Genomic DNA, 17,968 nt, shown 5'->3' on the forward strand with positions numbered 1-17,968 from the left:
GGCGGGCAGGATAAGAGCAAGCGGAGCAGGCGGCGGCCATTTTGGTTGGTGGCGGTAGGAGGCGGAGGCGGAGGCGTTTGCCTGTGAAGGGTCAGAGGCAAAGAAAAAGGTGAGGAGGGCGAAGGGGCTGCCGCGTCGCTGGGCTCCAGTAGTGTGGCGCGGCGGAGGGGGGGAGGGAGTGCTCTGAAGGGATGGAGTGTTTAAATAGGTGGCGTGCGGTGTTGCAAAATAAAAGGGGTGCAAAGGAGGAGGCGCTGTGCTGCCGCAGGACCCCGGAATGTGTCGCTTTGCACAGCTGCCGTGGCTCCTCCAAAACGGGGTCTGGATGCAGGAATGGTTTGCCCCCAGCGTATGTGAGATGTAATCAATGCAACAGGGTGGTAGCCAGCACACACCTGAAAGGTGACGCTTCTATGCAAAGCTCACTGTATGCAACATTTGTCTCCTCTTTGCAACATTTGTACGTGTATCCGTGTCAGCTGATAACAACAGCTCTAGTGCACATGGTGAAGACAGCTCAGGTGCACAAAAACAAGGGCCTCAATTAAATCCTTTTAAAAACAAAAAAGCGTCACTTCATGTATGTTTTTTAATGCTGGTTTTCATGTAAGGATGCAGATGAAATGGAAATGGAGCCTAATGAGAAGCGTTTCATGTTGTGACTCGCCCCTGAGATCTATGGATGGTGGGCTGCAGACAAATTCAATCAATCAATCAATAATTAAATAACTATTTGTTTATTTGTTTGTTTTGCATTTTTTTATTATTTTGCATTTGTTTTGAGGGTTCTGGAGTGTATTGCTTTGGTGCAAGGTTTTACAAACAAACAAACAAACAAACAAAAGTCCCCCGCTCACCCCAGATCCCCATTTGTTGTGTTTGTGTTGTGGATCTCAATGAGGATTAGATACTCTGCAGTAGAAGGATTATATGGCATTGTATGGAGCAGCCACGTTCTGTCATGATGTTGCTTTTAAATCTGGTGCAGCTGCTGGCCCAGCAAATGCTTGAAGAAAGGGAAAGAAACTGCAGAGAGGAAGATGAGTGCAGAAGCTGCTGACCGGGAGGCTGTCACTTCAAGTCGACCTTGCACACCTCCCCAAACATCCTGGTTTGAGTTTTTGCTAGATGAGTCTCTGCTGGACAAACATCTGAAAAAAGTTTCGCCTGGTTAGTGATATCAAAAAATCTACAGAGAACAGGAGAGCTTGACTGTTTTGTTTCTACTGGAATGGTTAGGGTTCTCCTTAGTTCTATGTATAGGAATTCTTTTGTTGTGAGCTAAATTAGTTACTTACCATTTGAATGTGGCTGTACAGTTAAGCTGCTTAAATCCCATTGAAATCAGTGGCATTTTAGCATAAACAATTCCTCATATTATGAATGTGTGCTCATGTTTAGCAAAAATGTATAAAAGATATCATATTGAATAGAAATAGGGTAAACATTTGCAAGCACATATCATAAACATAGCCACGATTGGTTACAGTGTTCATTTGGTGGTAGACCTGAGTTTGTGTTTGTGTGGTGTGTGGAAGGGCCATAAATGCAGAGTTGTAATCTTCATCAAGGGAGGCGGATGGCGCTGTGGGTTAAACCACAGAGCCTAGGGCTTGCCGATCAGACAGTCAGCAGTTCGAATCCCCGCAATGGAGTGAGCTCCCGTTGCTCAGTCCCAGCTCCTGCCAACCTAGCAGTTCGAAAGCACGTCAAAGTGCAAGTAGATAAATAGGTACCCCTCTGGCGGGAAGGTAAACAGCGTTTCCATGCGCGGCTCTGGTTTGCCAGAAGCTGTTTAGTCATGCTGGCCACATGACCTGGAAGCTGTACGCCGGCTCCCTCGGCCAATAAAGTGAGATGAGTGCTGCAACCCCAGAGTCGTCCGCGACTGGACCTAATGGTCAGGGGTCCCTTTACCTTTACCTTAATCTTCATCAATATTAAATAACCAGACAAGTTTGTTTTCTCTAAAGAAAAAATCATGGTTGTGCGCCATCCTGGAAAAAATGCTGTTTGCTTTGTATTGGTTACCTCTTTTTCTCTAGCATTTTCAACCAGATCAAACTTTTTAAAGCCTGTCTTTTTTGCCCAGTAGATCCATCACCTGTTCAGCTAATCGTTCAGTTTTTGGAGCAAGCTTCCAAACCTTTGGTGAATGAGCAGAACCAAGTCCAGCCTCCACCTGATAACAAAAGAAACCGCATTTTAAAATTGCTTGCTCTGAAAGTTGCAGCACATTTAAAGTGGGATTTGGATGTACTGGAGAAAAGGTATTGGTGGACTTCTTGGTTAATGTTGTTAACGTATAATCAATGGGGAACTTGCAGCTTTTGGGAATTGTAGTCCAGAAATATCTTATTATCCCCCACCATTAGCCATACTGTCTTGGGCTGATGGGAGTTGTAGTCCAACATCATCTGGAGGGTCCCAGGATTTAGACAGCATTCATTTTTTATTTTTATTTTTTACATCTGTTGTGCATGTTCTCTCTGGTTTTTATTGTTTTTGTTGTCTTAGAGGAGCACTTGCTAATACAAATGTATGCTTTAAAAAGGACCTATAATGCCATATTAATAATTATTAATCATGATTCAGCAAGCCTACTGAAAGTAAACAAGTCTGGTCAGTGCTTGCATAGGAGAACGCTTGGAAACCTGATGTATGCTACCTTAAGTTGTATTGCTTTAAGGAAGTTTTGTAACAAAGTACCATTCTGTAACTTCAACAATCCTTGTTCTTTTATTCAGTTTATCGGTTCCTGTATTGAACATGCTGCTGAATGAACTGCTGTGCATTAGTAAGGTTCCCCCAGGAACTAAACATGTAGATGTGGACCTTGCCAGTTTACCTCCAACCACAGCAATGGCGATACTACTCTACAATAGATGGTGAGACCTTCATGCCATTGATGTAATTCAAATATGGAGACAAGTGTTAAGATTAAATTAATCTTGATTATATTGCTTAAACTAAACTGGTCTATTTTGATAGTCCTATGACAAAAAATGTTATATGCACATTGGTTTGCAGTTTTCTTTGAGATTTAAACCAGCAGTTGTAATACATCGTTATTTTCAATGTGTATGTAGATCAGGCGTAGGCAAACTCGGCCCTCCAGATGTTTTGGGACTACAGCTCCCATCAGCTAACAGGACCAGTGGTCAGGGATGATGGGAATTGTAATCTCAAAACATCTGGATGGCCGAGTTTGCCTATGCCTGGTGTAGATCCCTAACTATAACAGTACTTTGTAACTTTACATAAAAGATCAAGGAAAGTTATAGGGATATACTGTCAAGTTATTGAATCAGAGGAGAGGTTTGTTGCCATTTTTCGTGGGTGGGGCATATCCAGTCATGGATAAAGTTTCACATATTATTCCTTGTAAAATAGCTGTTTGATACATAGGAGCCATGCAAGAAAAAAGTTGGCAACTTAATATTTTTTAGAATCAGATAGGCTGTTGGTGCTTTTTGATGACTTGTGACTCTATCACACTTTGAGTGCTGTTTTGATGTAGCACAAACCTTTGCTTGAAGCTGTAATGGATAGAGCTGATTAGGTTGTTTCCATGACTGAACTCTATGCTTATCAATTAACATTCTTTTAATAGGGCTATTAGGACCATAGTCAAAAGCAGTTTTCCTGTCAGACAAGTGAAACCTGGTCCACCTCAATTAAATGTGTAAGTTTGTGCATCTGTTTCAGACCCTTACAAACAATATATTAATCAACTTAACCCTAATTTTTAGCAAGGCATAGCAGTGGTTTAACATCTTAAATCATTACAATAAATATTGTTCAGCAGTTAAATATTATTGTTGGTTACATGGTCAATTGAAACTTTACTGTGTTTTTTTAAAAAAGGGTGTGTGTGTGTGTGTGTTGGTAAAGTTTTTTTTTTTTTTTAAAGAATCCTGCCACGGAATTCATTGTAGCTGAGAATAGGTTCTGGTCCTATTGGAGCAAATTATATTCAGAAAAAGCTTTGTAAAATGCCTAAAATTTAAAAACTCAATCATTTTCCATACTGAAGTGTTGTTGGAGAAATTTTAAAATGCTGTAAACAAAAAAAATGTTTTCTTAAATTCAAAAGATGTAAGCTGCTTTGGAAATCTAAATATAGGGGCATCCATTTAATATTGCTTTGAATGGTTCGCTCATTGTTGCTTTTGCCTTTTTTATTTAGAATGAATCAGATTCAGCAAGAAAAGGAAGTAACAGAAAATATCCTGAAAGTAGTAAGTGCCTTTTTCTTTGCTACATGTGAATGTGAGTGGATTGACATATTTAAGGAAAAAATGTGGAACTTTGGATCAGTGTACTGAATTTAAACCCTTCCTGGATAAATATGGCCCTTAGTAACTTGCTTTTCTTTTCTTTTTAATAGTTTATTTGCCATAGCATATATTCCAAACATTCTCACGCTCTTAAAAACCATAGAATAACACGTCATGTGCTCCAATCTCATTGAAAGGAAGGAATACATTAAGACGTGAGTGAAAATTAAGATGTGAGTGTATTAACACAGCAACTCCTCTTGCTTTATTGGAGACACGGGCTATAAATTTTTGCCCAACCCATGACTGTGTAAATAACTGTCTGCTTTATGAGTTCCTTGCAATAATACTATGTGTGGGTCCATTTTGTATAAATATGTTGCCATTCTGACCTGTTTTACCACATTTTCCAGTCCCTTCACATTTAAAGTAATTATGTTGATGTCAGTACTCATTCTGACAGGTGGTTATTAATTACGCCCCCCCCCATTAAGTTGTTAAATTATTATCATTATGGCAGATAGCAGTGAGCAACTGCTGTCGCTCTGTAGGCGGTGTCAGCAAGGCAGGTTCTTGGGCACTAGTTTGGAAGATTTCCTCTGCTAAGGATCTACAGTTCCTGAGTCCCTGATCCACTCCGCTATTAAGTGTCCTGTGTACTATACACGGTTGCTGCATCTTCTCTGCAGGCAGATGTGCTGTTATGTCTGCTGCTAAGTCCTTCACCCAAGTTTCTGGGTGAATCAATGCAGCAAAATGCAGCAAAATGAGGGACTCCAGCAAACAGAGATGCTTCTGCCTTATGTGGTGAACCCAATTCCTGATCCTCAAGCTCCTTCATTGAGAACCAGGCTGATGTTGTGACCATACCTGCCTCATTGTAACGTCCCCCCCCCCCCCACGAATCAGAGATGTTGCTTGCCGAAGGGGACTGGAGTGTGCTTGTGTTGTTTCGTATTTCGATGGGCAGTTCCTTGTGTGGGGAGGTATTGAGGATAATGGGTTCTCGTGAAGACTCCTTGGATTGAAAATCGATTGGGTATGTTGTTGGAATTTTGAACTCTGCAGAAATCTTTAAAAGACTAGATTTCAAAAGTTCAAGCCTTCCGATAATCCGTTGTTGCTCTTTCATTGGGAGGTCTTTAAAAGAGCCTTTCGAATTCTCCTCCCAGTTGCAGTTGTCTTGGGTTAAATCTTCTGATTCCAGGCAGTTGATCAAATTCTCTGAAGGGGGTTTGTTTAGGCTATTTTGCATTCTCCTTATTGGTGTCCTGTTGTTGTTGTGACGGCCGGCTGCTTTAGGCTTAGCTAATAATGGCAATATAGTCATTAAAAAAAAACACAAAAAACTTGTGTTGGAAAAATTCCCATAGTGGTCAACATAGACTTGGCACGTTGTAACATTGTCAGGATACTGGGACTCCTGAAAGATAGTAAAAATTTCTGTGTTTTTTTGGGGCAGACCAGAGACTCCACATTAACCAGGTCTATATAACCAGCTTGCTCCCCTAATAAAGACCTCCTGTGTCTTTTAGCTGATTGAAATGTGGACCAAGGTAGGAATCTGCCTTTATAGGTGCATATCGTAAGGCTGCTGCTCTTTCATTCCACTGCCAGACTTCTGGCTTGAGTTCTCTCGAGGTTTGGGACTCGTTTTTTTGGTTTATCTCCTTAGCTTGTGGAGCGTTAGACGAGGTACCTTTGAAACCCTGTGACAACTCAAGTAGATCTCCCTACCGAGTGTCCCCTTGACCTTACTGATCAAAATATCCATTTTGGAATGTAGTAAGTTCAGTGTTTGACAAATCAATTGTTTTAGCTGTCATTAAAATCAGCTCAGCCAGGTCCTCCTTAGTAGCACACGGGTTTGTCTCAGCCTTCTGGTTTTCTGAATTTGCCTTATTATGTTTGCTGTTGGGCTCCCCGGTAATCCTAATAGGATCTTCATATGAATCTTCATATACCTCAGCTAGCACTGCAAAGCGATTATGAAAGGGGACATGTGCAGACGTAGCAAGACATGTTGGGGGGCCGGATCCCGATCTTAGACTGTTTAGCTGTGTGTGAGGGAGGGGTGAGTGGTCCTCAATTTCTGTAAGACGTTTGCTTGGCCCCCCTGATCATCCTTCCCACCAGTTAGTGTGCCAGACTGGTCAGAGGGCGATTGAAAATTACAGAGCAGCCGGCTTAATTAAGCGTAGGTTTACTCTAGAAACAATATTGTTGTTTTTGAGTGAGTTGAACATCCTGCAACCTCTTATCAGCATTAGTAGTTGAAGCTGCTAGGGCAGCTGGGGCGTGTTTTGACTACTGCCAGCTTAATTTTCAAGAATGCTGAATAATTTCCTTTCAGGGAGGCCTACACTTCAAGATAGCTGGGATGCGGGTGGCGCTGTTGTCCAAACCACTGAGCCTTGGGCTTGCCAATCAAAAGGTCGGCGATTTGAATCCCTGTGATGGGGTGAGCTCCCATTGCTCGGTCCCAGCTCCTGCCAACGTAGCAGTTCAAAAGCACTCCAAAAAGTGCAAGTAGATTAATAGGTACTGCTCCGGCGGGAAGGTAAATGGCGTTTCCGTGCTCTGCTCTGGTGTCAGTGTTCCGTTGCGCTAGAAGCGGCTTAGTCATGCTGGCCACATGACCCGGAAAAAACTGTCTGCAGAGCAGAAAACACTGGCTCCCTTGACCTGTAAACCGAGATGAGCGCCGCAACCCCAGAGTCGTTCGCGACTGGACTTAACTGTCAGGGGTCCCTTTACCTTTACCTTTACACTGAGTATAGGCTGAATGTAAACTCTCCACTCTGGATTATCCTGCAGCTACCGTCTTCAGTTCAACTAATTAGCTATGTAGGTAACAATTCTTGGGACGCAGGTGGCACTGTGGTCTAAACCACAGAGCCTAGAGCTTGCCGATCAGAAGGTCGGCAGTTTGAATCCCTGCGGTGGAGTGAGCTCCCGTTGTTCGGTCCCAGCTCCTGCCCATCTAGCAGTTCGAAAGCACATCAAAGTGTAAGTAGATAAATAAGTACCGCTCCGGCAGGAAGGTAAACGGAGTTTCCATGCGGTGCTCTGGTTCGCCAGAAGCGGCTTAGTCATTCATGCTGGCGACATGAAGTGGAAAGCTGTCTGTAGACAAATGCCAGATCCCTCGGCCTATAGTGCGAGATGAGCGCCGCAACCCTAGAGTCGTCTGCGACTGAACCTAATGGTCAGGGGTACCTTTACCTTTAGGTAACAATTTAAGATTTTAAGGAGGTTTCCTCACCGCTGCTGTATCGTAGTCTCCATCTTCCTCGTAACTTTCCTGTGACCCTGTTGGTGCCCTCCTATTTGTGGTCTAATTCCGGGTCCATGTTAAAAGAAAGAGTTTGTTCAAGGAGGTCGGGGTGGAGAACCTCTGACCCACAGGCCTAATTTGGCCTGCCAGGTCATTTTGGCTGAGTCATTCCCACCTGCCCCTACACCTTGTGTCATATATGATGTCAGGTATGGGATAGATAAAAACCTGTCTCAAGAACCCTATGCAAAGCACTGTGTGAAATAGTGCTTTAAAGGGGGCTTCTGAAGACGACTTTGGGCTAAAAGATCGTCTGGTGTCATTTGTGAGGTCAGTTGACGAACCTGTCAAACTCTATCTGGAAGCGGGTGGGACACATAATGATCTGGTCTGCCGGACAGATGCAGCTCCCCACCCCAAAGGAAATTTTCTCAAGTACATGTATTGTGGTGCAAGGAACTGGACCACAAAAGCACAAGACGAAAGAGCCAGGCTCTTTTCACAAGTTACTGGTCTTACTCACTCATTCATTCATATATATTTTTTGTTTATTCAATTTATTTGCCACCCTTCATCACAAGCTGTCATGGCGGTTCACAGAATAAAATACAAGATAAAAACACAAGTAAATAATAGAAACAGAAGCAACAATGATCTTCCCTTCTCACAGGCACATTTAAAGTTGGTGTATAATTTTAATCAGCCAAAGGCCTGGTTGAAGATTGTGATTGAATTCAGTAGGACTTGCTTCTGAGGGAGCATGTTTAGGACTGTGATGCTACTTCTGAAGTGTGCAAGCTAATCTGAACCGGAAGCAAATTAAAGGGTTATTGTTTGGTGTTAACTAAGTTAGTAAGATCCTATGCTGCTTACGGAATAAAGGAGAACTTCCTGCTAAATATTCTAAATGTAATGAACACATTGAATAAATAAGTGGCAATAATAACTGGATACATACATTTCTTTGGGTCGTTACAGCTAAAAGAACAGGCTGCTGATTCCATTCTGGTCTTAGAAGGAGCACTCAAATTAAATAAAGATCTTTATATTCACACAATAAGGACTCTAGATTTGCTGGCCATGGAACCTGGTGCAGTTAATGGAGAAACAGAGAGTTCCACAGCAGGATTCAACATCAGTGCTGAGGAACTGCAGTGTCAGGTATGCCAGACATTTTGCCTGAATGCATAGCTGCTGAAATGTGCTTATGATGCAATTCATGGTGCCTCAAAGCACACTATTATTCTGTATTCAAGCTGCCTTGATTTACCTGTGGCTTCTAAGGTTATTTCATATTTAATTATTTCGTAAAATGTATATATCACTTGATTGAGGGTTTTTTTTAAACAACAACAACAACGTGGTTTACAAAAAGTAAGTTTCAGGTATGGTGTCTCACAATTATCTCTAGCCCTGTGTTCCTTTCCCAATTATTACTAAGTTCACTTTGGATATTTATGTTCCCACAGCGTAAGGAACAAAAAGTATAATTTTGAAAGAAATGCTTCTTGTTTGTGTTTCAGGTCTGCTATGATTTAGGTGCTATCTATTTTCAGCAAGGTTCCACAGATTCTGCTCTTTATGGAAATGCCAGGGAGAAATTTTTTAGAACCAAGGAACTGATTTCGAAGGTAAGCCATTCAACAACAGATAGCGCATTTCAGTTTCTGCATGTGTAAGCAAATATTTCACATTCATGCCATGCATTCTTGTGTTCACTTTAACTAGATATATCCTGTCAGCTATTTGGGTTTACCTCATCCTTTGTCTTAAGTACAAGAAAACTGAGTTTTCCATTGCAACATGTAATGACCCCATTGGAACATGTAATGTTTAATGTATATGCATTTAGGACATGAGTTCATCATATATAACCTTTGAAGACATTTGTCTTAAATAATGAATTATTTTAAAGTTACTGATACAAATGGGATATTTCTTACAGATTGGCTCTTCGCTTCATTGCATCATAGATGAAAAAAGGTTAGCTGGTTACTGCCAAGCTTGTGGAGTTCTTGCACCTTCTGACAATACTTCACAGCCATCAACTCCTTACAGTCAAATCCATAGTTGTTTAAGATCTGGCAGTTATCAGGTAAAGGACTTGCAAAGCTTGAATTACACATCATGTGATCCTTATATTAGTCTGCTTGTTTATTCCTCAAGTAAGGTAAAAAGATAAACAGTAAATGACCCCATGGCAGTTAAGTCCAGTCAAAGGCGACTATTCGGTGCAGTGCTCATCTTGCTTTCAGGCCGAGGGAGATGGCATTTGTCTACAGACAGCTTTCCGGGGCATGTGGTCAGCATGACGAAACCACTTTTGGTGCAATGGAACACTGTGATGGAAGCCAGAGCCATTTACCTTCCCACTGCATCAGTACCTATTTATCTACCTGCACTGGTGTGCTTTCAAACTGCTAGGTTGGCAGAAGCCGGGACAGCAATGGGAGCTCACCCCATTGCGCAGATTCAAACTGCCAACCTTCCGATCAGCAAGCCTAAGAGGCTCAATGGTTTAGACCACAGTGCCACCCGCGTCCCTATTCCTCAATTATATTATTAGTATTGACCAGAATATTATTAAGTAGTCTACTGTGTACAGTGGAACCTCGAGTTGCGGATGTAATCCGTCCCGGAGGCACGTCCGCAACTCGAAGCATTTACATCCAGAAGTGCTGTGTCTGCGCACATGCATGGCTCGATTTAGCACTTCTGTGCATGCGTGAGCGGTGAAACCTGGAAGTAACCGTTCCAGTATTACTGGGTTGCCGCGAGACACAACTTGAAAAGACGTAACCTGAAGCGGACGCAACATGAGGTATGACCGTATAGGAATTGTTATTCTCATGAGAATCAAAACCGGATAGAACCAAAGCTGTCCCTCTTTTAAGTTTGTATTGTAATCAATTTGTTACCTAAATAACAAAAAAGCAGTTCATTATACTTTTAAAACCTTTTCATATTCTGATTTTCACAGCACACTTTATATATTGACATGTTTTTAAGTTGAAAACAATTTCACATCTGTATAAGTTAATTTAATATCTATATAGGTTGAGTTGTCATTGCAGTATCCAGTAAATTAGTTCCAGCTAACTTTGAAACTATTCTGTCTTGGTGTTGGGCCAGATGCCATATATTGTCAAACTGATTCATCTTCTCTCTGTGTGTGCTTCAGGAACTAGTGAAGATTTTCCTTGAAGATAACCAAACACCCAGTTTACCTGTTCAGTTCAGGCAATCAGTTCTCAGGGAACTCTCCCAGAAAGCTCAACAAGGGTGAGAAATATCTTGAATGAATCATTCGGATGCACACATTGCTTAACAGTTAAGGCCAGGCAGAAGGTGTAGATTTCTGAGCAGTTGGCTCGGACCAGTTCCAAGCCAGTTGGTACTTTCAGCTCGTGGTTGACAACTTAAAACTCTGAGGTAATTTGGCCTGATTTGCTTGTAGTTCACATTATTTTTAAAATGTTGAACTACTTGCTTTTCATTATTAGAACAGCGTTTCAAGCAGGAATTGAATAATCCTAGGTATCTGGTCCCTACTATTCCCTTAGTGTGAAAAGAACTAAAATGTTTCATTGGTTCAGTGCAGGGCTAACTTGTAAGCATTTCAAAATGCATTTGAGGAATTCCCCCCCCCCTAGGTTTGAAGCATACGCTTTCTGTCTTTATTTCTTCCAAAAAAGAGTTAAGAAGCTGTATTTTATGTTGCCTCATTGAGGAACAATTTTTAGGGGACTAAATTATGGGTGTACAAGCAATCCTCTCAGGCACGGGAGAGCTGCCACTGCGAACGTGTTACTGCTACTACATATGGTTAATGGGGCAAGGATTGGATTTCCTCTAGAATACAAGAGTGAATAAGAAAAAAGAGGATATTATTATTATTATTATTATTATTATTATTATTATTATTTATACCCCACCCATCTGGCTGGGTTTTCCCAGCCACTCTGGGCAGCTTCCAACAAAATATTAAAATACAATAGCCGGTCAAACAAAAGCTTCCCTAACAGAAGGGAGAAACGTATCACCTGGCAACATATTCCTGTGAAGCATATACTTAACATGAGTCACCTTAGGAGTACAGTGGTGCCCCGCTAGACGAAAATAATTCGTTCTGCAAATCTCTTCGTCTAGTGGTTTTTTCATCTAGCGAAGCGGCAATGCAAACCGCGGTTTTCGCTAGACGAAAAGAAAAAGAAAAAGAAAAAATTGTCTTGCGGGGTAGCCTTCTGCTAGACAAATGCCTTCGTCTAGCGAGTTTTTCGTCTAGCGAGGCATTCGTCTAGCGGGGCACCACTGTACTTGAATATAATGTACCCTTGTCATTGCTATCTAGTAGGTCAGGGTTAGGGAACCATAGGCGCAGAGGCCAAATGCCAACCTCAAGACTCTCCCTAGACCATACCCTCTCTTCTCAGACTACACCCCTCAACAGGCCTGCTCTGTGCCCTTCTTGAGTGCTTAAGCCTGACTGTATTATGTCCCTGACTTGTGTGTGTGTGTGTGTGTGTGTGTGTGTAGAAACTTCTGACTTGAAGTGTGCAGATTTAAGATGGAAAAGTTTTTATACGCCAAAAGCAAGGAGGTGCAAAATTTGGTGATTCCAGGGAAGTATCCTGCTGTGACACGATATAAAAGGAATCGAGGCACTGAGATAAAGAAATTTCCTAGTTCTTTGGTGTTCTGTCTGACAAGCTTTGGAGTGAGTGTGTATCCACAGTCATGACACCACATTCATAATCAGTCTTCTATCCTGATGATAAATGTGCTTTGAGGTTTTTTTTACCATCGGTGCATAAATTTCATGGAAATAAATAAATAAAATGAAATGGCTGGAATGCGTAGGATGAATTTTTTTGCCCCATATATTACTGTCCATCATCAATGCCTTTCTCAAACTTGCTTCTGCAATAGCCCCTTCTGGGCAGTCAAGCTGCATTCTGGAGTGTAAGAACTGTCCCCTTGTGTCCTTTTATGTGCTTTTCTTCTAACAGCACGTGAACTTTCCGTATTTTTCTAGGAATGATGTCTTGGAAGAGATATGTTTCAAGGTGTGTGTGTGCAACAGTGTTTGTGATGTAATACAAGGCCGACCAGTCGGTGTCCACTTTAACCAGCTGTTTCTTAGACCCACCAAAGAAAAAATAGATTTTCTCCTAGAGGTATGGAATTGTCCTCAGTTTTAGGCATATCTGCTTAAACTGTTTTCTAAGCTGCTTTTTAAAGCTACTGAATACAGCTTATTGATCCTAATGCACTTTTAAAATGCTATGCTTTTCTGTGTTGCATCTGAAGTTACTTTTAAAATATGTGTTGCTTAGTTTTGTGGCTATGAAATCATTAGCCTGTTCAGTTACAGTATTGGGTAGCAGATTGGTTGACTAGATACATCTCCTTACCATTTAATTATTAGTTAGTTATCAGACAATTGAGTGCATACACTTAACTGCTTCAGAAGGTTCATAACCAGCATGTGGAAGCCACAGTACTCAGTATGTTTTCAGATTGCCCTCACCCAAATGAACGTATTTACTAATGTTATGAATGTAAAAGGGTTATCTGCTGGCTAGCTTTAAGTCTACCTTGACAACTACTTCAGGTAAATATCTGCTCTTTCATGGGGTTGATTCAGACATTCAGTAGCATGCAGGGCTGCATTTGTGTAGAGGTGCTGTTCTCATGAACCACCAAATCCATCTGGGATCTTACAACATTTCATACAGTTGTTATTAGAATGTTTTTCCCCCAGTGGCTAGCATGCTATCTTTATTACTCCTCTTTTGCTTATGAAAATGTCTATTTTCTAAAGGAGTATACGCAATATGCGTAAAATAATAATAATAATAATTAATTATTATTATTATTTATTTATTTATTTATTTATTTATTTATACCCCGCCCATCTGGCTGGGTTTCCCCAGCCACTCTGGGCGGCTTCCAAAATAATGTTAAAATACAATAATCTATTAAACACTAAAAGCTTCCCTAAACAGGGCTGCTTTCAGATGTCTCCTAAAAGTCTGGTAGTTGGTTTTCTCTTTGACATCTGGTGGGAGGGTGTTCCACAAGGCAGGTGCCACTACCGAGAAGGCCCTCTGCCTGGATCCCAAAATTAAATGTTTGTAGTTTTGTTTTTGTTTTAAGATTACTTAATTTTTCGCTAAAGCTCAATTCAGTATTTCAACTTTGCAGGTATGTTCAAAATCAATACAAGTAGAAAGTGCTTCAGAATCCTCAAAAAGGAAAATGGCCTATTTTCTGAAGTAAGTATGCAATACTAGATTACTTGCAGTACTTCTTAAAAAGTTGAATAGCATCTTTCATTCAGGGAAGTAGTTAAGTGCTAAGTATATCAGTTCCTAAAATATCATTGGTACCAAGGAAGAAACAACAAGTATTAGTGTTTGTCTGTAAGCTAAATAGCCCTCAGACGTTTTCTCAGCTTCAACAAATTTCCACATATGCCACTCCTAAAAGGTGGGGTGATAACTGCTGGTGTAATTCGTGGTCAAACCTGAGCTAAATAACTCTTACGGAGAATGCTTTTTGTTCATTTCCATGATCCACTCTAGGTAGGTGATTCAAAAGGCAGTTGTAATTAAGACCTCCTGGTTTCCTTAACCATTGCTACACAAGATACCAGTGTCTCAACAACTACCCTTCTCATGTGATCAGTTGGACACCTGGCACGATTCACTGTAAGTGCAGTGATTAGTGAATAGCCCCTTGTTTAAAAACATCTTTGAATTAATTTTCCAAATGTCATGCCACTACAAAACCACACAAAGTGCTGCAATTTCTCTTTCTGCTAATCTTTGCTTAATGAGACCTTTGATTGTTTTTTACAGAAATCTCTGTTTGGGTTTGGAAGACCTCCAACTTGTCTTCATGATTTCCTCCCACGAGCTCTTCATAGCATTGCTGAAAGATGATGAACGAAAGCTGCTTATTGATCAAATGAGGAAAAGGTCGCCTCGAGTCAACTTAGGCACTAAGCCTATAACTTCATTTTATGATATTCCAGGTTATTCCCCCCCTCCTCACTTAAAATATTCATAGATAGCTTTTTTTCTGAAGACAAATGACAGTCCTGCAGTAAGTTAAGCCCTGAGCGAAGAAGTAAGTTGCTATAGTATGTGTTTTGGCAGTTATTGTAAATTCCTGTTAGCCATCACAGATGGCTAACATTGCAACCTGCATATTCAGAAGCCATGCTCTTCTGACTACCAGGTGCTAGGGCTTCTAGCTCAATATGGGATATCAACAGGCCTGCAGTTCACTGCTCAATCTGCAGTAGTTATCTCCCTGGCAGAGAGCCAGTGTGGTGGTGTGGTTAAGAGCAGTAGACTTGTAATCTGGTGAACCGGGTTCGCGTCTCCGCTCCTCCACATGCAGCTGCTGGGTGACCTTGGGCTAGTCACACTTCTTTGAAGTCTCTCTCAGCCCCACTCACCTCACAGAGTGTTTGTTGTGGGGGAGGAAGGGAAAGGAGAATGTTAGCCACTTTGAGACTCCTTCGGGTAGTGATAAAGTGGGATATCAAATCCAAAATCATCATCTTCTTCTTACTGGCAAGCGTCTGAGTGAGAAATCTAAACTGCACTCCTGTAGCCAGTAAAGTACAGAGGTACATCAGGTTAAGAACGTAATTATTTCCAGAGGTCCGTTCTTAACCTGAAACTGTTCTTAACCTGAGGTACCACTTTAGCTAATGGGGCCTTCCGTTGCCGCTGCACCACCACCACACAATTTCTGTTCTCATCCTGAAGCAAAATTCTTAACATGAATCATTATTTCTGGGTTAGCGGAGTCTGTAACATGAAGCGACTGTAACCCGAGGTACCACTGTACTGTTGCTTGCTGCGCTCTGGCTTGAAAGAGTTAAGATAATGGGACTAGCCGCTGCTAGGTTGTGAAGATGGTACTATTGTCTTTTGCTTTAAGGGCTACTGGCCCTTCAGGGCAGAAATGAGAGTGGTAGAACCAAGCATGCAATCTCTCAAGGTGCTCCTGGGAGCAGTAAAGAGATCTTTCTGCTTGTCTTCTCAGCTTCATTCAGGGAGGCACAGAATTGGGCTTACATGGCTTTCTGAGCTGCATCTAGGATGACCCATATTTACTTGGGAGTTGAGTTGGAGAGCTTACAGCAGGAGAGAGGCATCATCTTGGGCGTTATGTGAAACAGTGGGATATTGCTGTCATGCAGTATTTCTGAGACTGAAATTCTCTTTGAGACTGTTTATCGAGCCCAAGAGTCTATTCATTTATTGTTTTAACCCAATGCAGAAATTTCATTTTCCCCGTCTTGAAAAGGATGACCAAACACAGTGTGGATGTGTGGTAGGTAGGTAGGTACAGAAGTGTAACGTTTTTAGGGAATCCAAAATTAATGTGTCCTCCTGAGGGCCATGACTACAAAGAGTCTTGATGCCACCTGAAGGCTACTGTGTCTATGTATGGCATTGACATTAGCACTGTACATTCAAACATTTATATGGTGGATAGTATTAATTAAAGTGGTTTCATTTTGGTGTAAAATAAAAGCATCTTTAGTTGATCCATCTTGCCTTAAAAATGTTAATCTTTTGTCTGTTGCCTCCAGTTAGTTATAGCTTGGTTCAGGGAAAACTCAATATATTAAATTGCTCATTGACCTCTGTGATAATGTTTCTTCCAGCCTCTGCAAGTGTGAATATTGGTCAGCTTGAACATCAGCTTATATTATCAGCTGATCCCTGGAGGATCCGCCAAATTTTAATTGAATTGCATGGCATGACATCAGAACGCCAGTTCTGGACAGTTTCTAACAAGGTACTTTATATTTTTTTACTACCGTATTTTTCAGTGTATAAGACGCCCCCGTGTATAAGACGCCTCCTACTTTGGGGTACTAAATTTAAAGAAAATGGGGGGAGATGGCCCAAAGTTGTTGAGCTTTTTTTTAGCAGGTGCCTTTGCTAGGGGTTGGCAAAGTGGGCATCCGCTCCCCCCACGCCACTGCAGGCGGTAAGCTCCCTAGAGTGTGCACCTTCCGCAGCGGCATGGGGGGGGGACAGCTCCCCCCCCATGCCACTATCCATGTATAGGATGACCCCAGTTTTTAAAAAATGATTTTTATTGAATTTCCAGATAAACGTATTGTTTACACATAATATTATTACATCTTATTTTCCATTTCGTGTATATATATACAGATAGTTTCTAGAAAGAGAAACTAAACTAAAAAGAAAAAAGGGGAAGAACTTCCACACTTCCTTCTTCTGTTATTTTTGTAATCATTCTTAATTTGCATGGTTCAATCTTCCTTATTCGATTAATCATCTGCCAGGTATTATTCCAATAGTTACAATTTTCTAAATACCGTATATACTTGAGTATAAGCCTAGTTTTTCAGCACACTTTTTGTGCTTTAAAAGCTGCCCTCGGCTTATACTCAAGTCAGCCATTCCTTAAGAGGTGTACAAGAACAGTGGTTCTTTACTCTCCCCAGGCAGCTTGTTCCATTCCTGAACTGCTCACATAAATGCAAACTTTAGACCCCAGAAGGCAGAAAGCCTATCAGTTAAGGAAGTATTAAAACCCCACAGGTGCTCACTTTCCCTGGCTCCTGCTTAAACAGGACAGGATCCCAGCCTTCTCTGTATAACACAAGGGAACATTGCGCTGTGGGTTAAACCACAGAGCCCTAGGGCTTGCTGATCAGAAGAATGGCGGTTCGAAACCCTGCGACAGGGTGAGCTCCACAGCAGCAAAGGAGGAAGAGGAAGGAGCAGCCCAAAGGGCTGCTTTGGGCTGCTCGTTCCTCCTCTACCACAGTGGCAAAGGTGAACCGGCTTATACTTGAGTCAATAAGCTTTCCCACATTTTTGTAGGGAAATTAGGTGCCTCGGCTTATATTTGGGTCGACTTATACTCGAGTATATATGGTAACCATTTCCATGTTTTTCCCTTATGTCCTACAGATTATATTACATTGTTATCTCGTTTGTGAATTTCCAGTAAGAAGTATTGTCATATAGTAATTTTTATCATATTTTTCCCATTATATCTTAAATACAGTATCCATTTTTGACATGATTCTTGAGTCAAAAAACCTCGTTCTAATACACAGAAAAATACTGTAAATTGTTTAAATGTGAGCTATATTACAGTTATTGATTTCTGTGTTGTTGCTTTTTCTTAGTGGGAAGTGCCAAATGTTTACGGCAATGTAATCCTAGGGATCAAAGATAATTTGACCAGGGATTTGGTCTACATCCTTATGGCAAAGGGGCTACACTGCAGTACAGTCAAGGTGAGGTAATCATTATCTTGCTAATAAGAATCTTGCCAGTTAACATTATGGAATGCTACTAATAACTATTACTAGGACTTAGTATTATTTTGTTGGAGATTA

General features: G+C 41.3%; 1 protein-coding gene across 3 annotated transcripts in view; it reads left to right on the forward strand.

Moving 5' to 3' along the window:
• INTS8 (integrator complex subunit 8) overlaps positions 1-17,968 on the forward strand; it is a 27,803-nt gene continuing 9,835 nt past the window's right edge. Inside the window, exons 1-15 of one of the 3 annotated variants that reach the window (XM_033155599.1) lie at positions 1-101; positions 987-1,170; positions 2,093-2,270; positions 2,748-2,888; positions 3,614-3,685; positions 4,190-4,241; positions 8,536-8,718; positions 9,081-9,188; positions 9,503-9,652; positions 10,739-10,839; positions 12,593-12,734; positions 13,765-13,835; positions 14,421-14,596; positions 16,250-16,383; positions 17,756-17,866. In XM_033155599.1, coding sequence (XP_033011490.1) covers positions 1,041-1,170; positions 2,093-2,270; positions 2,748-2,888; positions 3,614-3,685; positions 4,190-4,241; positions 8,536-8,718; positions 9,081-9,188; positions 9,503-9,652; positions 10,739-10,839; positions 12,593-12,734; positions 13,765-13,835; positions 14,421-14,596; positions 16,250-16,383; positions 17,756-17,866 — 1,749 coding nt within the window. In that variant the 5' untranslated portion in view covers positions 1-101; positions 987-1,040. Of the gene's footprint in view, positions 110-986; positions 1,171-2,092; positions 2,271-2,747; positions 2,889-3,613; positions 3,686-4,189; positions 4,242-8,535; positions 8,719-9,080; positions 9,189-9,502; positions 9,653-10,738; positions 10,840-12,592; positions 12,735-13,764; positions 13,836-14,420; positions 14,597-16,249; positions 16,384-17,755; positions 17,867-17,968 lie in introns of all 3 variants that reach the window. The other 2 variants (XM_033155600.1, XM_033155601.1) reach the window with 2 other exon arrangements.

The sequence above is a fragment of the Lacerta agilis genome, chromosome 7 (genome assembly GCF_009819535.1).
Source record: "Lacerta agilis isolate rLacAgi1 chromosome 7, rLacAgi1.pri, whole genome shotgun sequence".
Classification (NCBI taxonomy): Eukaryota; Metazoa; Chordata; class Lepidosauria; order Squamata; family Lacertidae; genus Lacerta; species Lacerta agilis.